The sequence below is a fragment of the Pholcus phalangioides genome, unplaced genomic scaffold (genome assembly GCF_987345545.1).
Source record: "Pholcus phalangioides strain wild (caught in Gottingen) unplaced genomic scaffold, Ppha-v1.0 ptg000001l_1, whole genome shotgun sequence".
Taxonomy (NCBI): Eukaryota; Metazoa; Arthropoda; class Arachnida; order Araneae; family Pholcidae; genus Pholcus; species Pholcus phalangioides.
Genome location: NW_028301594.1, coordinates 23,801,498 through 23,824,819, shown reverse-complemented (window position 1 = coordinate 23,824,819; position 23,322 = coordinate 23,801,498). Strand labels below are relative to the sequence as shown.

Here is a 23,322-nt window from a genome sequence, read left to right as displayed (position 1 = left end):
AATTATTTTTTATGTAAAAACATCTTTAAAAATATTAAAATTTCGAAAGAAAATACCTTTATATGTTATTATAATCAGCTTCTGTTAATTCCGATGCTATTTGAAGGGTAAGAACTCAAAATTTAATCAAAATTAAGCTATATATGGTAGCCCCTTGACCCGCGGACCAAATGTGGCCCTGAAGGTTATCTGATGTGGCTTGCCCCCTCAAACCCAATTTTGTAAAAATTAACTAAGCGGCACATTTACAGACCGCACTTAAATGAGTCGTGTCGCAATTCCAGAGCATTCAAGTGGCACATTTCAAGGTTACTGAAGTAGGCCCGTGGTACATTGAGTACATTCAAAGATCATTTTGATCCCGCGGCACAATTCTAGAACACATAAACAATCCGTGGCACATTTAGAGATCCCTTGAGTGACATGTGGCACAATTTTAGAGCACTTAAGCACCCCCCTCCCCCAGTGCGGTTCTACATCACTCAAGTTACCCGCGGAACATTCCCAGATTACTTAAGTGATCCGTGGCACAATTACGGATCACTTGAGTGATGCGTTGCACATTTCCAGAGCACTTTAGCTGCCCGGACACATTTCCCGAGCACTTGAAGGATCCGTGAAACATTTAGAGATCGCTGAATTGGCTCTGGAAGGGATTTATCATTAGGGAGAATGTCAGTTCAGGTGGCCACAAACTAGCGAAAGATTTCTCTCGTTTTTGGCACACCGAGTAAGATGTCATTAAGAATATTTCATATTTTCATAAAGGCTGGTTGATGACGTAAGCATTATCCAACCCCCACCCCTTCCCCCACTTGTCAGCAAAAGTCAACAAATCGGAAACATCCCCCCCCCATGCTGACGTAATACTTGAATAACCCCGTATAAAATTATCGAGTGGTTCTAAAACTTGTAAACTCAGTTTCTTGAGGCAACTGACGCAATCGCAGGTGTCCAAGAAATAAAAAGTAATTCTTTTAAGAACCAATTATGCTTTTGTAGTATAAAATCGTTCATGACTATGGCGCTATGACGAGAATCACACAGGCTCCTTATCTGCAAATTTCCGGAACACACCTCGAACTCTGACGTCGAATCATTACCTGTTCGTTGAAGTTCATTTCTATTTTTCCTCTGTGTAACAGCACAAACTTGTGTTCTATCTCGAAACTGATAATAATTTTTCGGAAGAGGTGCGCTATATTACATTTACCCACTTGCGTTTTATTACAGCTGCTGTTTTCCCCAAGGATCTAAAAAACGTTACGATGGATGGGAATGCCAAAGGTCTTCTGATACGAAGATTCGATCTATAAAGTTAAGCGCGATGCTGATTTGAAGGTTAGATTTTTCTGGAAAAAGGGGACGAGCAGAACGTTCACCCCGAGTCCGAATCTAAGATGTTTCAAATCAGGGTTTTAGCTGCTGTCCTGTCTTTGACAGTCCTTGTATCTGGTGAGAATTACGTCAACTATGATGGGTGAGTCGTCCTATATTTCGTAGGATTAATTGAAAGCAATATCCCATCATGATTTATTGCAACTCTAAATAAGGAAATCACTGAGTAGGAACATTCGGGATGTACAGCTGTGGTCTATTTGAGGTCTTTTTTTATTTTGTTTATTTTGGCTCAGTCGTCTCTAAACTGTGAAGGAAATCATTTCGTCGCTAACTTAGATGTAGATTAAATGTTCCTGAACCAGAAAATCTTGTTGATCACTCTGAGCGTAAAATGCCTGCACATTCTTTTAAAAAAATTACAAAAAACTAACGGTCCCATTTTTTTTTCATCTTTTCCATCATTAATATGTATATGTGTTTGATAAATTCTTACTTAGAATTGAACCGAACATTCACATTTTCTCCCTTGTATTTCCTCATATGAGTTCCACTAATGATAAGTTTTAAATTCATCACATCCAGATTTCTAGACAAGTCGACGTAGCATTGAAATTTCTCTTGATGCAGTAAAGCAAATCACATCAGCTCGAGTATATAGTAAGGGAAAGGAGGGTGAAAGAGTACTACGCACTAAGTGTATTTTTCACAATAAAAACGGAACTAGAAAATATAGCTATGAAATATATTTATTAAATCAGGAGTAACTGTGCAAGAATTATAAACAGTAGCTTCATAAACAAACGACTTATAAATTTTCTTTAAAAAAATGAAGAATGCATTCTCTTTCCCGCCCGGTCAAATAAGAGACGCAGTGTGTGCGACTTAGAGTACGCATCTAAAGATTTTACTATAGTCCCAAATGAATGTCCTTATAGTTTCTTACCTAGAGCATTTCTAATACCATTATTATCCTTATATATTTCACACAATCTTCATCAGGATTATCACTTCAGGATTGCCCAAAGGCGTAAATAAATTTCTCAGGGTAGTTGACTTTCTCGTTGCATGGTTAAAATCAAATTTGTTGAGAGAATCACTTGTTCAATGGAGTTTAGAAAGCTTTTTCTGTGTCTTCAATCCTCTTCAATGCAATTACCCTTTTTCTTCTTTCTTCCTTTTGTGAACTCGACCAGTCTTCGCTTTCAATTCCAAATTTCCTTCATTTTAACGTAGAAAACTCGCATCATGGTTATGTGCATACTCTTTGCCACCCGTGTATTGCTTTTCTAAATTTTTTATGCATAGCAACACTCAAAGAAAGAGTTTAATTCCAGCGTCACCACACTATCGGCAGAGAATGTAATTCTTTAGAAATTAAACCTTGAAAGCTTTCATCAAATTTCTATCTACAAAAAGTCATGATTACTTCTCAGAAAAATTGCGTACTATAATATGATAAAATCACATTTTGTGTAATAAGTTGGGAACATTAAAGGATGCCATCGATAATAACGGTTCCTTAAGACACTTCAAAACACGCGTCTTAACTTGGTCATAGTCGCATTTACTTGTCCTGCAGCCAACAGCAAAAAAAATTTGTGCGTACTCTTACCCACCTTTCCCTCCCCCCTATATATCTATGATGAATGGTCTTCAAATTTCCATCAGATAAAACTTAAAGGATCGTATAATAAAGTTACTTCGTATACTCATGAAACAAATCCTCGCTTATGTAATAGAGACACTTCAGCAGCAGAACCCAATATACTGTAAATATAAATTGAAGATCCGCAATGCAGAGTAAAACATTCAGCTGCCATTCCGTATATTTCAACGCTTTGTATTTTTTCACAGACACAAAGTTTTGACTGTGATTCCAAAGACAGAATCTGAGCTTATGCTGCTGCATCAATTGAGGAACGACTATGGAGTAAGTAACAATATCGTTTCTATTAAATTTCTTAATTCCAATGACCTTTCATTTTCACTATTTTTAAAAAAACGTAAAAATAGTATAAAATATTTGATCCAATAAGAATAAAATCTCTAGTAACATGATGGAAGAAAGAGTTATAATAAGTAGAACTTTTCAAGGCTAAGACGGGAGGTAATGAATTAGTTATTTTTTTCTGCACGTCTCAATATTCAATATAGTTCTTGTGTTCAACGAAATACTTACATTCGGAATGGTTCAGTAACGGTGTAATTATACCTGGTAAATTTTGTTTTGGCGCAATTTGTGAAATCAACGAAAATGAGAAACAAGTTATCTAATTTAAACAACTAAAAAAAAAAAATTAAACGTCTCGATGAAAATGCTTATACTGACTTTTAATGCCAGATTCCTAACTAATTTTCCAGCGTATAGATTTGAATGGGAATTGTATCAATATGTGCCCAAACGCTTCAGAAATATTCAGGAATCTTAGATTTTTAACCAATTTCACAATCACTTCAACCAACTTTTTTATGAAATTGAGCAAAAGTATTTTAATAAAATATTGATCATGGGTTTCAGTTTTAGTTATTACTCGAATTAACTCTCTATTGCTCAACCCCATAAATACGTGTTGAAATAATTTTAATGTTATCTATATAAACCGATAAAATTTTGCTTAGCAAAGTGGAATAGCTTTTACCAAGAATTTCATTTCCAATCTCCTCAATTCGGTGCGATTTTATGATTCTTTGAACACGTGAAACTTCAGCGGCTCTTAAAAAATGACACCAACAAGGAATCAACTCTTTTTAAATAAAAAAAATATCATATTTATGCAGCCGCATATTTTGTATTGAAATGAGACTAAAAGACGCAATTTCTAAAATACCAAAAACAAAAAAATAACTGAGAAAAATTGTTCTACAGAACCTCCCACAACGACCTTAGATTACGGATAACTTTTTTGTATTACACAGACGAGTCTCATACTTCATCGATGTATTTTACTATCCATTAAAGGAAACTCCTTTTCAGCGAACAAAATCTTTGGTCCGACGAGTGTCCGTTATCGAGAGGTTCTACTGTGTCGCGTTTTTTTTTGCCTTGTTTATTCAAATGTACACAAAACCATAGAGGGTAATCGGAATTTACCCTTCAAGGCATGAGATTTCATTTCATAATTTAAAATTCATGATGTTTATCTTGTTTTCACCATGGTAATTTAATATCATTTCTACACTAACATACAGTATATATTTAAAACTTTTACCATTGGTTTCATACGCATTAGATCGCAACAAAAATGATTGAGATGTGTTCTATCTGATGTCAATAAAGTAAAATAGTCTATCGATTATCGATGGATTATGGGTTTCCCGATGCTTTGGAAGATTGAAGTGATCGTGAATGGATGGCGTTTTAGTATTGTCGAAATCCGATTTCTCCCACTTCACAGGATCATCTCAATATTGGAATATCATGGAGGGTGGAAACCTCTGCCTACATGCAGTAAATGTGATTCAATAAATTTGCGTCTAATGACGATTGGTTTCATTTTCTAAAACCAGGTTGATCTATGGAACGAACCTCAAATGCCGCACGTGGCTGTCATGATGCGTCTCTCGCCCGAACTTGTCGATCCAGTGCAGAGCAAGCTTACAGAATTGCAAATCGCACACTTCGTAGCTTACGATGACTTGCAAAAGTGAGTGAAAGTGTCCCTTACCCATTGCTTATAAATATTTAATAATATCATACAATATTTTTTTGCGGCTCATGAATCAAAATCCGGTCAACAATTTTAATCTAAAAATTATAACAGTTCTGTTTTTTATATGGTAGTTGACACAGAAGGAGTTCCAGTTCAATTATGTTTCTCATATGTTACATAATACGGTCAGGGCCGCTACTAGGGGGGGGGGGGAGCAGGTGGGTCTCTTGGCCCGGGCGCTGGACCAGAGGGGCGCAAATTTCACTCTCAAACCTCTCCTTCAACATTGCAAGGGGGCGCTAAAATGCGCACTTACTCCGGGTGACCAAACATCTAGTTGCGGCCCTGAATACGGTACTACAATGTTATCCGATAAAATAATTTTGAAGAGTAATTTCCTCCTCTCTAAAATTTTAAGGGTAGTTTTGTGAAAAGAGGAACATTTTTTAAAGAAGAAAAAAGAAATGACTGTATTAAAAGAAAAACCTAAAATTTTTGAAGGAGTATTGCCACTCTCCAATGAAATTAGAAGGAGTAAAATCGCATTTTTTGATGAGTGAATCATGCACATACACACATTTAGATAATTTTCAATATTTTCTAAAACGCATATTTTTTGCTGATGAGATTTTATTTGTACACGTTTATTGATTATGTTACACGTTTAAGTAAGTAAGAAAGGCACCATTTTTTTCATGGTGTACAAGTTTACACGATATGGATGTTTCAAAGTCTGAGAATGACGGAGAATGCTTCTCCGTGTATACAGATTTCTTTTTTCTGCGCAAGAAAAAATTCCCTATATTGAATAAGGTAGCATGTTATTTGCACATTCGCACAGATATCGAAATTCTGTGAGCAGAGAAACAACATCTCTGTCCAGGTGAAATAAAAAAGAATGTGCCCTATCTGGTACCAGGGTTCTTTTTCTCTACCAATGCTCGCAAATGCTCATCGAAATCCAGTTTCACTCTTCCGAATTTTACTTGGTAAAAAAAAAAAACCCTTCAAAATTTCAGAAAATTTTTTTTTTAACAGATTTATTTCTCACTGATAAAAAAAAGTACCCCTCATTTTACGAAACTACCCCTTAAAATTTGGGTCAGGAATGAAAATTACTCTTGAAAATTATATTTTCATACAGCACTGTATCAGATTTATCTATATACAACTTATATCTTAGTTTAGATAATTACTTCATCCAATTGAGCATATAAATGTCCATAGAAGAAAAATTATCCATAATCATTTGGAAACGACATCTTATCTTATCGGAACACCACATGTTGCATTTCCTTCTGGAAATGCATATATCTACTACAATATCACATTATCGCTGGCAACATTTTCTTCTTTTATCTGAATGTTATTACCAATATATTCATCATCGATATTTGAAGGAAGCGTTTTCAAATTTCCAATCTAGTTCTAACGACAATTAACAATTTGTGCACAGAAAAATATGTTATTTTCTCAGCAACTTAGCATCACAGTACATTAACATAAAGAGTCTTTGCGGATGTTAATGCTGAGATTTTGAAAATAAAGTTTGTCGTCTCTGACGGAAATCGTACCCTGGTCCTTTTGTAATACGGGCAAGCAGGGCAGAAAATAGGTTTGTCTCAGTGGTATATTGGTTAGTGCGCTTGCCCGAATCGCAAGATGACCGAGATTCAATTCACAACGGAGAAAACAAACTTTTCTTTTCAAAGTTCATCTGTGTATTACAACACCTGTTTGTTGGAATTGTTGATTACACTCACTATGTGAATACGGGGTGTTTCGTAAACTCGTAAATAATTAAAAAATTCATAAAAATTTAAATAATTCGTGTATTTGAATAAGGTTTGTGTGTGAAAAAGTTGTTCTCACAAAAATGGATTTTTTTTTCTTGGTACAAAAAAAAATACTTCAATTTGTCTGTCTATAGAAGGCACTGCACAAAAGCAAGGCAGAAGTGATTAACCTTAACTTTTAGGCTGCGCGAATAGCCGGAGAAAAGCTGCTCTCAACCCGACTGAGGAAAAAAAATTATCGTTTCTTCAGTTGACGGTTTTGAAAGATGGATGACAATCAAACTTAGACTTGCAAATTGAATATAATCAAAAAAAAGGTGTGGTTGAAACAAAGAATCTGTATTCGAAACCACAATCACCGACAAAATATCGACTGGAACAGGCTAGCACTCCACCACAGCTCAACAATGTACACCCGTCCAATGCAGTACAAGCATACCTAGCACAAAATAGAGAAAAAATAACGAAAAAAACTTGAATATGTATATATTCGTATGCCATCTATACGTCATTTCGAGAATTTGATCTTAAACGAAAAAATTTTAATCATCCCAGTATGATTGAGAGCACTTGTACGCTGATCATCCTTGGATGATGGGAGCACTCTGAGGGTAAACCTTTCTTCAATATCTACTGTGTCCTTCGTACAGCTTTAGCCGGCAATTTGGGGCTGAGGTAAAATAACTTCACCAATAGTGCTTCGTCCACCAATGCCAATATCGCAACGTAAACCTAATACATCGCCAGTGACAGGAAAAATCAGAAACGAGCTGTTAATCGTACACCCTGCATTTTATAGGACTGTAATTTCGAAATCCAAAATTCGAAGTAATTTATTTCTTTCTGAACCAAATAAAGCCTACTTTAGTGAGACTAAAGTAATTCAATTTGCAAACTAACTTTTTCGCAAACCGCATTCACATATACCAATTCCTTCGATCTTTATGAATTTTAAACTATTAACGAATTTATGGGACACCCTGTACTTTATTTCAATGCGAAGGCGCAAAACCGGGAAAAAAAAACCAACTGATTGCAATCGATTTAATTTTTAGACATTGTCTACGGCCGGTATTACACTATAAAAGTATAATAAAATCCCTTTTATAAAACTTTAAAAATCCAACCAATAAAGCTCACAGGTTACATTCGAGCAAATGTAACCAATAATCTTATTGGTAGAATTTTTCAAATTTTCTAAAATAACTTTTATAAAAATTTTATAGTGTAATACCGGCCTAACGTATATTATATGCAAAGTAATTTTTTTGAAAAAAAAATGTTTGGAAATTAATAAGTTTAGGTCTGATGAAATTGTTAGCGTTTTTATTTCCCTCAATCTCATACGGAAGTAATTTATTCATTAGCTGAATAATAATTGATTACCAACCGTTATTGTCATCTATTTCCATTCTTTTTCAAGGATAATCAATCAAGAACGTGAACAACATTCTCCACACCATGCACCAAGTCAAGCTGGGGAGTACGACTTCGGCACATACCATAAACTGGACGAGGTATAGACTCACGACACAACACGTCTTAATGTTTCACTTCGATTTTATTTGATTCTGTTTTCGCCATTTTACTCACTGTAGTCTTAAAAAACTCTTTTCTTAAAATTGTTTCGTCTACATCTCGACGTTCTTTCAATTTCCAGATGTATGCATTCCTGAGAAATCTCGCAGCAAATAATCCACAAAACTCAAAACTTGAAGAAGCCGGGAAATCATTTGAGAACAGACCAATATATGTCTATAGGGTGAGTATTCAATAGGTCCTTCATGCTGAGAAAATCGACGAGGGCGCTTGGAGTATTAAATTAATTGTCTGCGTGTTTTTCTTCCAGGCAACATCTGGAAGTTTCGGTACAAAGCCTGCAATCCTGATGGAATGCGGTATTCACGCCAGAGAATGGACCTCAGTAGCTTCATGTTCTTACCTGATCAACCGAGTAAGATTACTTTTTTTTTTTAATTAACACTTACCCGAGTCTAAGGTCAAGTCCCTTTAAAACTTGTCTAAGTCACTTTTTTAACTTAACACCGAAAGAACCAAAAAACCCCTTGCACTATAGTATGAGTTCCTCAACCTTTCTGTACCCATGGACCAGGGCCGTCTTAAGAGCATCGTGGGCCCTCGGACCAAGTGATTTTTTTCTGAGGCCCTTCCTCGAAAATTCTCGAAAAATTCAACTTCTCATTTTTCTGAGGCCCCTCTTCTCTTGGGGCTCCCGGGCCGTGCCCGGGTGGGCTCATGCGTTAAGACGGCATTACCATGGACCAGTAATATGTCGAAAACGAAAACAGGGGTTCTTAACCTTTATTTAGCAGCGACATAAAATCATCATGATCACTTTTATGACACCCATCGGTTATTTTTAATTTAAAAAATACTTGTTAAATACAAAACACTGGTATTCTCATTAACACAATGATTAGTGTTCGAATCTAGTGAAACCCAGTCCATGGTGTCTTAACAGGTGGGCCAACAGGGCCTGAGCACAGGACCACGCATCAACTTGGGGGCCCCAAGTTATTGGAAGCTTTCAAAATAATTCTTAAATAATTTCTTTCATAAATTCTAAATTTTCATTCTGGAATTATTTTTCATCAATCCTGGAATTATTTTCCAGTAATTAGGAAATCTACGGAACATTTGACTCGCCTACAATGTGTTATCCCCTGTGGTGGTGGTCATGTGGTTGAGGCATTCTATTCGTTATTTGCGTATCTTTTCTTTGACTTGTGAATGCCAATGCCACCTATCGGCTGTTTCGAGTTTTTTTTTTCCTGTCAAAAAAAAAAAATCCCGTGACCTAGTGATGTAACCGTGCAAACCATTTTTTATTCCGCTTATTTTTGCGGTTTTTATGAATTCTTAAAGTTTTTACAGACTTTTTGCCCACCCTGTATATAGCTTTACATATTGATTGCAAGGCAACAATCCTGGTAATTTTTCAGTAATTTTAGCAATAATTGATGATTCTGCCAACTCATGGCGACGTTCTCGTGACAACTGGCGATCTCTCTCTCTCTCTCTCTCTCCCGTTTTTGCCGTATTTAAGTGCAAAATTTTTAGTATTTCTTTCAATGAAACATGATGAAAGGTTTTTCAGAGAAAAAACTTATATTTTTGGGGGTTTTTTTACTCTAATTTATTTATTTTTCCCCTCCACAGCTCGTCACTAGTAAAGACACTCTCGTTACCAACTTAATGAACAAATACGAATTTTACATAATAAATGAAGCAAACCCTGATGGATATGATTACACTTGGAAATCCGTGAGTACTAATTTCCTCCCCCCCCCTCCCCCTTCTTACAATGAATTTTTGTTGCTAAATAAATCACATCGGAACTCCTCCCATGTTTCTCAGGACAGGATGTGGAGGAAGACCAGGTCCCGCAGTACTTTGGACTGGCTCGGAGTCTGCCGAGGTGTTGATGCCAACAGAAATTTCGACATCGACCACTGTGGTAAGTGTGGGCCATTTGACTGTGTTTTATCAAATAAGGAAATAATTTGAAATAATTGCTACGTACTGAATCATTAATCCATTCACCCTCACCGGAGAATATGACGTTGTCCTGTCTGAAATAAATAGTTAGTGAATGAATTGAGAGTTGGTTGATTTCGTGATGGGGATCTATGAACTTCCACCTTTGTAGGAGTCGGAACCTCGAGGAAACCTTGCGACGAAATCTTCTGTGGAGACAAGCCATTTTCTGAAAACGAAGCCCGTGCTCTGAGAGACCTCATGGTCAGCCTGGGAAGCAGATTGAAAGGCTACTACTCGGTCCACGCTTACTCTCAATTGTGGATGACACCATATGGCATCAAGAAATCCCTGCCACCTAACTACAGTGAACTGGTCAGTATAAGTTAGAAGAAAAAAAATTCCCATCATTTTTGCGTAAATGATTATTTTACAGCTTCTTATATGATTTATTGATACAGTAATACCTCGAGTGACGTTACATTCATGCCATTTCGTTCTGAAAATTATATTTTTCTCAATCAGACGCGCTTTGAGCAAAATTTGGAAGGTTTTGACGTTTTTTTCATGAAGAACCGCGAGAGTCGCTTCGAAGAGGCAAATATGTAGAAGAATTAATATAGCGCCACCATTTTTTTTTTCACGCGTATTTAACGGGACATTTCCGTTTTCCCGAATTTTCAACGAAGCTTACTCGAATCTGAAATCTGTAGTGGAAAAATCGTTGACATAATAGTTTCGTTGTTTAAAGCAATTAAAGCATCAAGTCGATAAAACCGATATTCGCGTCACATAATTGTCATGTTTTAACGGTTTTTCATTTCGTTTTTTTCTTTTTCGTAGAATGCATTTCAATTCAATGTATATGTTAAGCCCGAAGTGCGGCCAATTCGTGAAGTGGTCGGTCCCGTTAAGAACTGGCCAAGAGGTCTGGCCACAGTCCGAATTGCAGAAATGATTCGGACTTTGGCCGGTCATTTAACGAAGTGACTTCAGATCCCTGGCCAAAGCTCGATGTGCTGATGTAAGACGGGCACGATAGGAGCCAAATCCATTTTTTTAATCGCCATCCTGGAATGTATGTTTATATGTGGCAGCTGTATTGGATTAACTCCATGTGACGAGAGAAAAAAAAAAATCCGGACGAGAGGAAGAAAAAAGAAAAACTATATAAAGATAATTATATAAGCGTGCAGAGTGTTTTCTGCCAAATTTTGGAGAAATAAATTATTACCGCATCGTGGCTATGGTTCGATGGGTTGCCATAACTAACGTCTAACGTAGACTTAATTGTCACGAAAAAATAAGCCACCTCGACGGTGATTTCCGAATCTCGTCTTTTGTTTTCAAACTTTGGCGACGGATCATTTAGCAAATGGGCCAGCCAGTGTCCGAATTTTGAATCAATATTTAACTAAATTAACCAATTCGCGAAGTGACCGGCCCCGTCCCGAATTGGCCGATTTCGGTCTTTGGCAGTAACATATATTTGCAGCAGCCCTTTCTTTTACAACCAAAAACATTTTTATCAATTTCAGTATTATTCGGTAATTTTTTTCCCACTACTTTCATTTTTTACGTCGATAAAATACTCACATAAAATACAAAAAGATGTTTAGAGATGTCGCGAGTTCAATACCGATCATTTCTTCAGAAACTTTCCGGACGCAAAAGTACAGCGGATACGACGAAAACAAAGATTGCTGCCGCAGGGGATTCCCACATCGAGGAGTTATGATTAGCGCACCAACCACTTAGCGAGTATAAAAAAATTCTGCCATTCGGAATCAGCAATAAATTATCGGTCCCGTTCAAATTAGGTCTAGTGTGCAGAAAATGACCGTGATGCGACAAAAATGAACAAATAAATCCGAAATAGTTTATGGATTTGATGGAAATTTATTATGACATCGAAACATACTTTCCTCATCGATTCCAAACATCAGTAGAAAATTTCGACTTACGTCATTAGCCTTAGAACGAATTACTGACGTGTGACTAAATTGTACCTTTAATAATTGAATCTTCTTTTTTGTTTTTGTATAGCAAAGAATCGGAAACGCTGGAGTCGATGCTTTGAAACAACGTTATGGAACTGTATTTAGGCTTGGTTCGATCTCAAATATTATATGTGAGTAATCTTTAATTTCATCTCGAGAGTTTTAATAACCGAAAACAGTAAATTAATTACAATATTCAGTCGTCTTTTGAACCGAAAATCAAAATTTATTTGAATTTTCAAATTGTATCAATCAACTGAAATAGGATAATACAGACTGAATGTTGTATGATTTTAGATCCAGCTGCTGGGTCATCAGTCGATTACGCCTACGTCAAGCAGAACATCAAGGTTTCATTCGCACTCGAAGTTAGAGACACCGGACGTTACGGATTCTTCCTGCCGAAAGAACAAATCTTGCCTGCAAGTGAAGAAACCGCAGATGGACTTTTAGCATCAGTCGCCGCGATATAAATCCAGTCTCCTTATGATAGACCATTTCACATGTGTTCTCGAAGAAACGCATGCTACTTACTAGACACGTGTTGAAACGAACTTCTGAATCTATGGCGTCATAGATGTGTCTTTCTTGTAATAAAGTTCATGAAGCTTCGACAATGGTTTTTTTTTTCTTTATGAAAATTTCTTGATGGTATAAAATTAACTGTTGTAAAATTGTTAGTCTTGTAAAGAAAAAAAATGTCTTTATACATTTGCTTTTTACCATTTCATTTCATTCGACTACAAAAAAACGTTCGTGCGTGCATGGATTATCAATACAAATCTACAGTTTTAGATCGATCGTCTCCAAATTTTTCATATGTATACTAACGCAGCGGTTCTCAACCTCTTTTGACTCGCGGAGCCCTGTTAAGTTAAAAATTCTATGGCAGAGCCCCGTAGGCCAACTTTTTAATTATTCATCAAAGTCATTGATTTATTTTTGCTGTTTAAAGATATTTATAATTATTTATTTTTTAATTTCACTGTTTTTTTTTATTTTCCTGAAGCGGCCGCGAAGCCCCTGGAGAGCGCTCAAGGAGCCCCAAGGGCTCCGTGGAGCACCGGTTGAGAACTACTGTACTAATGGAAACCAGATGGAACGATACGCTAGTTTAATAGTTCACCAGAGATGGGCTAATTCCCCGAAATGGGCAAAAAAAAAAAAACTTTCCGGCAACAACGGTTTTTCAATAACTTTAAGAATGTTTACTTTGATTATCGTAGTTCTCAAACAATGCATTTCTGGCATGTTTACTCCTTTACAATGGTTTGTAATTTCTTAAACCCGGGCAGCGCCGGGTATTATAGTATAGTATATATCAGGGGTCGGCAACCTTTTTTGGGCTGCTGGTCAAAATCAAACAAAATGTGTGTATTAAGAAGACGTTTCGGGTATATACTTTATTTTCGAAACTCAAGTGGGTCACTTGAAATTATGAAATGGGTCACTCAGTGACCCGCGGGTCATAGGTTGCAGAGGTCTGGTATAATACAGTACATTTTCTACAACTTCAAAAAATTAATAAAATTTACTCACAATTTTTTTTTTTAATTTTTCACCCGTTTCCCCTTACTGAAAAATTAACCCTCTCTTTTCATGAAGATCATAGAATTCATAAGCTATCTTTCGGTGGTCAGGCAATAGTCTGACTATTGGGAGGTGGAAATATTTCAATTTTTCCACCAATATTCAATTTCCACCTCACAATTTAAATTTTTCACCTTATATTGTCAAAAATTGATTTTTTTTTAATTAATTTTTTTTTTGTATTTAATCTTTTTCCCCATTGGGTCATATATCCTATAACCAAGTTTCATCAAAATACTTCCATCAGAATGGGCCCTATATCCGTACGAGTAGTGTCGCTTTATTTATAACCACTCTGTATATCTTCGTAGTTTAATTACACTTACCTAACACAATAGAGTTCATAAAATCATTTATTCGCGACGAGTGTTTATACGAGCTTATAATTTATAATGTCACAGAATAAATTACCATTCATATGACTGATTAACTCAATTCTCAAGCCATCCATTTTTCATCTTTGTAATCTTAATATTCATCTTATTACTATAATCCAGTGGTTCTTAACCAGGACTACACGGACCCATCAAGGGTCCAAGGAGAGATTTCCTGCGGGGGGGGGGGCGTGATCTTCGATGAATAAGTAATAATTGGTACTTGTTTTTGCATTGTTATACGCTGCATTTCAAGAATGCAGCATTCTGTGAAAGGGCCTGTGGCCCTCGAATCATTGGCCCAAATAGTCTATCGAGCATAAGAAGTTAGAAAAAAAACCCCTGGTTTGATCGATGTGAGTGATATATAACACTACTCACAACCACACTCATTTTATTTTCGGAGACATTTCAGTGATTTTTGGGATCTGATACCTAACCTGGAATTGGTTTTGTCAGATTGATTCTAGTTTTTGAGATAAAGTGAAAATTAAATTTCAATATTAATTCATAAGCAGTATTGAAATCACATTGAAACTGTGAGGAATGTAACTCACGGGAAAATTGTGTGAACGTCATGGAGTACCCCCTATACATTAGAGAAATATTTAAAATTTGTTTGGGTTCCATGGAACAGCCACAAGGGTTCCGCCGAAATGTTTCGCAACCATCAAGGGTACTGCGAGATCTTTTACGTTAGAAATCTCTGCCGTACGTTACTGTGAATTCGGTCACACAATCTTGGTTACCTTTTATCGTGTTACTTCATTAAAAATAAAAATTGTAAACACAGAATAAGTCAATAATTATTGCCAGGGGTTCCGTTCATGGGCGGAGATACGGGGGGGGCGGGGGGGCATCATCATCATCGTGCCCCCTCAGCAATAATGACCTTGCCCCCCCAGACTTCCAAGTAAATCTCCGCCTATGGTTCCGTTATTAATCGAAGCAACGTTTGATACATTAATTTTTCGATCAGCTCAGTCGCCATGGACAGTGTAAATTAATAACATAAAGATTAATATGTTCATTTCTTTAATTTCAAAATGTGACACATCCAAAAAGATTAAATTAGTTCTGTATGGTGGACAAGTTACAATTATTGAATTATATTTGATATTGATATTCCCGTCGGAATATAACAACAGTTTCCAAATAGCACCATAAAGTACGTTCAATGCTGTAGTGGCCATCCATAATAAATACAAAATAGAAAATGAGGCATCGTTGGATTAAAGTTATTTTCCAGCTCCACCACCGGCTCCAGCTCCACCTCCAGCTCCAGCACCAGCACCAGCATTGAAACCGAAACCAATATTAGCCTTTACACCGGCATCTGCACCTGCTCCTGCTCCGCCGCCTGCTCCAGCTCCTCCTCCTCCTCCTCCTGCGCCAGCATCACCACCGACACCACCTCCAATGTCACCGCCAAAACTGATTCCTATTCCCCCATCGACGCCAGCTCCACCTCCTATGTCACCACCAGCTCCTGCACCTCCACCTCCTACTCCGGAAGCTTCGTCGTCCGATCCATAGCGTTCGGTCTCCCGTCCACGCCCGCGGCAACGGCGCCCTCCTCCTGCTCCACCACCACCGCCTGCTCCAGCATTTCCACCAAGACCGGCTTTGCCTCCAATCTTGAATCCAAAATTTCCATTGACGCCAGCGTCACCACCGAGTCCTGCTCCACCGTTGCCACCCGCTCCACCACCGCCGCCACCACCACCAGCGCCGGCTCCTCCGCCTGCTCCAGCGCCTGCACCAGCACCTACTCCGGCGCCAAAGCCAAATTCAACACCCGTTTCTGCTCCTATTCCGGCTCCAGCTCCAGCGTCGGCGCCACCACCTACATCAGCGCAATCATCGTAGTCGTCATCACCAGCGGTTTGACGGCCGGAGAATCCCCTGCCTCGACCTCTCGATCCGGGAATTCCGAAATCTGGAAGAAACGGAATCCATCCTCCTTGGATATAACCCAGTCCCATAGTGAATAAGATCAGGATCATAAGCATATTCGAGTCACCCTAGGAAAAAAAAGAAACAAATCGTATGTCATATAAGGAATATAAATATAATAAAATAATCTCGTACAGTCGAATCCCGTTATAACGAACTCCAAGAGACCGGAGAAATCACTTCGTTATAAAGAAATTTCGTTATAAAGAGATTCCAGGTTTTTTGCATTGCTCCTATGTAAACTTATCTGGGGGATTAGAAAAGTGTTCTATAAAACGAGATTTTCGCTACAACGGTATTCGTTAAAACGGGATTCGACTGCATTAACAAGCATTCGTTGCAAGTTTCTCATTTGGAAGAGAGATGGGGCAGCACTTGCTATGAATTCAAAGGATCACGGATCTTTCACAATGCATTCAGGAAGGGGTAGGGTTACCAGATTCGAAAACAGAGAAGAGTACCTGCACACACTTCTCAGTGACGGCACTTTTCCAAATTTTCTCAATAGATGGCGACACTATTCCTACTAATAAAACCAGCCAAAACAATAGTGTTTCCCAACTCTTAAAACAGAGCCACTAAAAAAGGCAGAAAAAGAAAAAAATTCTGGAAATTTCGACGGCTATTCGTAAAATCGTGCGGGAAGAAGAAACACTCGTATCAATGGAGAAATATGTTTCAAAGCGGAGGAAAAATAAATTCTCCCGGAGAAAATAAAAATAATGCCGGAAACCTGAAAAGGCGGTCAAAAGGGGGAATTTTCCGAAGCGTAGGACGCTTGAAATGACATAAAAAAGGGAGGACATATCATCTTAAAGGAGGACGGTTAGTGACCTTAGGCAGGGCAACCCTTATCAGACGCTGGGCCTAGTGCGAAGAGGGACGGGCCATGCCCCCCCCCCCCACATCCTGAAGCAGCGCCCCTAGGCTGGGATCTTTTACTGGCCCCCCGACCAGACTTTCACGGGGCCCCCTTTATGATGAATTTATAGCGTGAAAAAACAAAAAAAAAAGATTAAATCCTCCCGGGTCCCAGGGCTGGAGCCTTGGCAGCCTACCCCTTGTAAGGGCCATGGGACGGGCCCTCACATCTAACGACTCAAACATTATCACATAATATGTACAGGACAAAAAAGATGCTGAAAAATATTTATTCACTCTCAAGGAAGTATAGACACAATTAAATGTGAAAATTAACACAAACATTTTAATGGAAATTTAGAACAGAAGAAAATTTTAATCCGGTGAAAGAAATAATTTCAAAACTAATGATAATCAAAGCCCCTAATCAATTGAAGAACTAATGAAAATTTTATTTTGATGAATTAAAAATGAGAAATAATTTGAAGACATAATTTCAGCACCAGTGAAAATTCAGAATTAATCAAAGAAAAAAAATCTCAGAATTGATAGAAATTCAGACTGAATGCAAGAAATAATTCAAAAATCTGCGAAAATTCGGAATTAAGGAAAAAGGGAATTCCCAGAAGTGATAAAAGAAATAATTCCAAAATTGATTAGAATTCCAGAATCAAACAGTTAAGCCTCAAAAACTTTGTTCACAATTTTTTGATATATGGTTATTTTTTTCAGTTCTATTACAGTGAGGGGCCTCCCTAAACCCGGGGCCCGGTCGAAGGGGGTGTGCATCTGTCACACACCCCTAAGCGCAACTCTGCAGTGAGGTTCTGCAATAACTAATTCCTACAGTCTCTTTGGAGGTAAAATGGTGCATACTGGCAGCTAGTCACAAAAAATTCTGGGGGATGGGGAGGGGGTGTGGAAATCTTTTTATATCGCATAATGATAACATAACATCGGGGAGGACCCGATTTTCACATGGGCAAGTGGAGCATTTGCCGTGGACCTCATGATTTTTCGGGCCCTTAAAATCTAAACATAGACCTAGATTCATTGACTAATCAAATATCTTTGACCCTAGTTGCAAGGAGATCCGACTAATTTCTTTGTCCAGTGCCCACCGAGGTCAAAATCGAACACTGGGTACGGGCTATCTAGTATTTCTGTTTATGAAATCATTTTTTTTTATATTATATCTGTACATCTATGCAGTATAAGAATAAATAATAACTCTCTATCAAAGCAGCATAGTATATTGTGCATGTGGCCGTAGACAAGCGAAAACAATTCTTCTTCTGCCAATGTGACCCAAAAGCAGTTCTTTTTTATCTGATGTGTGGATCAAAACAGGTTTCATCCTTCCAATGTGACCCATAAAACTCAAATGGGCCTTGGACAAGACTGTTCTTTTATGCAAACGCATGAATGCTTGGCAGTGAATTATAGTCACATCTAGACGATGGACCTGATTCCAGCAAAGGGGCAAATAAGACAATTGGTCAGGGTCCTTTAAAAAACAACAAATTTAAACTACATGAACTCTTATTTATCGTTGCCAACTCTAGTCGTGGAGGTCCACATAATGCTTCCTTTGCACATGCTCCCTTTAGGTCCAAATCGGGCACTGTCTTGCCACGTAGTAAGAGTAAGTTCCTCTTAAGTTATACAAGAGTCTTTCAGGGATTGCACGGTATCAAAAGCTATAAAACTTTTCGATGTTACAATACACAGAAAGCTATGTAGGAGAAATATTTACAATTCTCTCAGTTCCTCAGAACAGTTTGTTAACAATCAAGGATTACATAGAACCATCTTGGAACTATCAAAGCTTCCACACGAACTAGATCAGTGTTTCTCAACCGCCGGGCCGTGGCCCAGTACCATGACCAGGCCTTCCACTAAAAAAAAAAAATACTCAACCGGGCCGCGGGCTTTCAAAGGTTGAGAACAACTGAACTAGATCGTTCGGACCTCTGCTCTACGCTACATACTCTCACCTTTCATGAAAGTTAAATAGTGTTAAGTGTCAAAGGTTGATGTACGATAAAAATTTACGGAATTTTTTTTTCCGAATTTTCTACGAACATTCGTGCTTTTCACACAGAAGTAAATAAAGTTTACACCTGTTTCCCAAAATAGGTGATATTGCATCCTGGGGCAATGGAATAATCTAGAAGGGGCTGCTCTCGGTAGAAGCTATGGGGAAATATCCATATATATACATGGGGAAGCTATGGGCAAGATCCTATGAGCTGCTTCGATTCAAGAGGAGGGGGGAGGCAATGAGAGAAAATAATTCCAGAAAAGAGAGGCGACACGATAGAAGAAAAAAGTTTGGGAAACGTTTACGCAAGTGTTCCATTACCTTTTTTTAGCCCATTTTCCCCTTTGGATCACATTTTCTTCTCGCGCCGCTTCCCCCTATCTTACCAAATGCCTCCCAATTCAAGAGTGAGATCATTTTTACTTATTGAATTTAATCGAAACTAAATTTATAATGAACAAAAAATTTATATAAATGTGGTTGATCTGGACCCCCCCCCCCCCTGGGCCAGAAGCGGCTCCAAAGGAGGAGAATTGATCATTCTTCTTAAGGGTTGGAATACTACGACACGATCCAAGGAACCTGCACAATAAATTACCCCTCTCGACCTGAATCCGTTCCTACCCTGAGCTGGAATTCTTCGAACTTACTTGGGAGCGGGGGAGGGGGGGTGTTCTATGCAAAGTCGACTCAACATCAGAGATCCTCGGGGAAAGTGGTGTTCCAAAAGTAACAGTTAATATATCTGCCTACCTGCGAAGATCATAGTACCATACAAGTTCTCATTCTATGGACATGAGGCCCCGGGAGGGGGGATGCCTAGATGGGGCCCATGTATTGAGATGGGTCCAGGTTCTACAGAACTATCTGCTAGATTCTCAAAATGGGTCGCATTTTTTCCCACCATACTTCACTTAAACGCTTTATTTTTTCACAGCCGACATAACCGAATTTTTTCCTCCCGTCTCTGTGGCTCCTTAACTTTCTTTTGTGTCTCCCCTTTCACCTGATTTTCACCCGTGTTCCCCCCCCCCCCAGAATATCCCACAACCGCAAGGGACCCCATATGTCCCCAAGATGCGAACCACTGGTTTAGCCTATGAATAAAAAAGAAAGAAAGAAAATAATCAAATCAATGTAATAATGGAGTGCATAGCTAATCACTACTTACCAGCATGTTTCTTTACCTCCTAGAAAATTCTGAACAAAACTAATATATTTCTCGGCTTACAGACACTGTTCGCGCACAGCTGTGATTTCTTGTTCAGATATGTCGAGACCAGTCGGAACTATATGCACGCCAGACCGTTGCAAGATTATAAATAGTATATACATGTATCTATAAGAGTATATACGTTACGTGAGCAAATACACACAAATATATATTGTCATGGGTGGCCAAAACAAGTAAAAAATTGCACAACAATAAGTTCGCTGTATTATTGCCCCTTTTTTTAGAAATAGTCCATAGAAAACGTCTTTCTATGATGGTTTTCAACAAAGAAAAAGTGGGGTTTGCGTGTCGGAAAAGGGGGCTTTGATGCGATCATTTCAGACCAACGTTTATGGTCATCAGAAAAGGATGATCACGAGGCCATCAAAACCACATCCGTTGGTCGTGATACTTCTTCAATAAAAAGCTCTAAAATTTTTGTTCAGAAAAAATCTATTCAGGTGTGAATGACCGCCACTCACGTCACACGCAGGTGAGTAAAATTCATAGACAATTTATGTGGTGACATGATTTCTTTTCCCACAATTGTTCCACTCAAACAGTCGTCGTTGTTGTATTGGTGACGTCAGACTGGTCGAGGAACCGTCGGTGGGCTTAATATAGAGGTCTTCAAACTTCCAGACATAAAAATAATTTCCATGTACCCCGGGAGCCAACGAGTCATACGATTGGTATCTAAATTCACATGCGTCTTAACGGGTGGGCTGAATGGGGCCAAGGACTTTTCGTCAAACGGGGGAGCCATATATAATTGAATAATATTAATTGAAATATGAATTTTCATTAATTCCGAAATAACTTTTTATTGAATATCAGAGAGATTTTCATCATTCTTAAAATACCTTTTTCAAATTCTGAAAATACGTCGTTTAATATTCTGAAGATACTCTTTAAATATTCTGAAGATACTCTTTAAATATTCTAAAAATACTCTTTAAATATTCTGAGAATACTTTTTAATGTTCTGAAAATACTTCCTTCAAATTCTGAAAATACTTCCTTCAAATTCTGAAAATACTTCCTTCAAATTCTGAAAATACTTCCTTCAAATTCTGAAAATACTTCCTTCAAATTCTGAAAATACTTCCTTCAAATTCTGAAAAGTACTTAATAATACAAAAAGTACGTAAATAATTTTTGAAATTTTTGAAATTTGAAATTTACTACACACACACACGTATTACAACATATAATAAAGACGCAATATACAGAAAAACATATATATTACCATTTATATATTAGCCCAAGGGATTACATAATCCGTCCAGGGCATATTAGTGTAGTATATATTGGGGTTGACAACAGACCAATGGTGTATATAATTAAGATATAATATTCAGTCCTCACATTACATTCGTAAAGAGAGAAAAAAAGATGCATGCATATGGGATTATTATTCAATTGTGTTGATTTTGTTTATGAGTAGTTTCTTGAATTTGTGCAGTGATTTTTCCGCCTTTATTTCGTTATTCAATCTATTATATTCTTTAGGTGCTATGTATATGAATTGTTTTGGTATTATGGTTTTGTTTGGTTTAATTATGGCGTATTGAATTCCGTGTTGTCTTGTTTGTCTCTGCTGGTGTTTAATTTTGAACCAATCGGGATTTTTCTGAATAAAGAATAATATTTTGTGAAGATAGAGTTTATTGATGTCAAATCTACAATCATTGTGACAGTCCTGGATTATATTTATTTTTTCAGATATATTATTCACAACTTTTCTCAGAGTGTTTCTTATTATATTTATATTTGAGTCATAATCACCGCCCCATACCGATATACCATATTGTATGACTGGTAAAATCCATGCGAAATAAATAGTACGGAGAAATTTAGGGGATATAATATTTTTCAAGCAGTGAATCCTGATATTGTTGTATTTTAGTTTATTGCTTATTGTCAACGCTTGAGTCTTCCAGTTAAGGTTTTTATTAAAAACGATTTCTAGATAGTTTATTTCATCGGATTCCTTAATTTCAGTACAGCGACACTCATTGCGTGAGCAATGACCTACATGATATTGTATTGTTATTGGTTCTATATTTCTGTTATTATATAATTGAAAATGCATAAATTTAGTTTTATTTGAATTAAAGGTCAATTTATTATATTTTAGCCATTGTGAAATTATTGTCATATCATTTTCAGCTTTATATTTAAGGTTTAGGTTATCATTATCGGAAATGAAGAGCACTGTGTCATCTGCATAACTAATAATATTTCCATTCATTTGTAGGTGTTGTATATCATTTACATAAATCAAAAAGAGTATCGCTCCGAGTACCGATCCCTGTGGGACACCGCTTACTATTTGCTTAAAAGGTCCTATTTCATTTTTAATTTTAATTGCCTGTTTTCTGTTCGTTAAGTAGCTTTTAAACCAGTCGTGTATTTTTCCTCTTATACCAGCCTTATTAATTTTGTCCAGAAGTATTTTATGGTCAACGCTGTTAAATGCTTTAGGTAAATCCAAAAAAACAGCAAGGGTTTTTTTATTGTTATTGCCATTCTTGAAAATGTATTCAGTGAGTTTTAGAACTGCCATTTCTGTGTTTTTATTTTCAAGAAATCCAAATTGGTTTTCTGCAAAGTAAGAGTTAGAGTTGAGGAAATCCATAATTTTCATTTTCATAACCCGTTCTATGACTTTAGATATAATTGGAAGTATCGATATTGGGCGATAATTATTATAATTATTAATATTTCCAGTTTTGTGAATAGGTCTAAAATGGCATATTTAAGTTTTTCAATAAAAGTACCTTCAGTAATTGAAGTATTGATTATGTGTGTTATGAACCGCAGATGATGTTTACAAACTATTTTTAACATTCTAGCATTAATTCCATCGTATTTAATTGCTTTGTTATTATTTGATTTCATAATTATACATTTAACATATTTTTCTTCTACTGGAGTAAAAACGATAGAATTAATTTGGTTACAAGACATTTGTATTGGGCAATGATCGTTATCAG

General features: G+C 37.2%; 2 protein-coding genes across 2 annotated transcripts; one reads left to right on the top strand and one right to left on the bottom strand.

The window, feature by feature from the left end:
* The first annotated feature begins 1,109 nt into the window (after window positions 1-1,109).
* Window positions 1,110-12,994, top strand: LOC149090143 (carboxypeptidase B-like). Its single transcript, XM_089232411.1, has 11 exons — window positions 1,110-1,480; window positions 3,196-3,271; window positions 4,849-4,985; window positions 8,211-8,304; window positions 8,448-8,549; window positions 8,637-8,741; window positions 9,968-10,072; window positions 10,166-10,265; window positions 10,458-10,660; window positions 12,332-12,416; window positions 12,583-12,994. Exons 1-11 carry the CDS (start codon window positions 1,401-1,403, stop codon window positions 12,756-12,758), a joined length of 1,263 nt encoding a protein of 420 aa, XP_089088537.1. The 5' UTR covers window positions 1,110-1,400; the 3' UTR covers window positions 12,759-12,994.
* A 2,273-nt stretch (window positions 12,995-15,267) lies between these two features.
* LOC149090142 (uncharacterized) lies at window positions 15,268-20,424 on the bottom strand. The gene is made up of 2 exons (XM_089235747.1): window positions 20,282-20,424; window positions 15,268-16,273 (listed from the first exon to the last, which is right to left on the bottom strand). Exons 1-2 carry the CDS (start codon window positions 20,285-20,287, stop codon window positions 15,488-15,490), a joined length of 792 nt encoding a protein of 263 aa, XP_089091873.1. The 5' UTR covers window positions 20,288-20,424; the 3' UTR covers window positions 15,268-15,487.
* Between the last annotated feature and the right edge of the window lie 2,898 nt (window positions 20,425-23,322).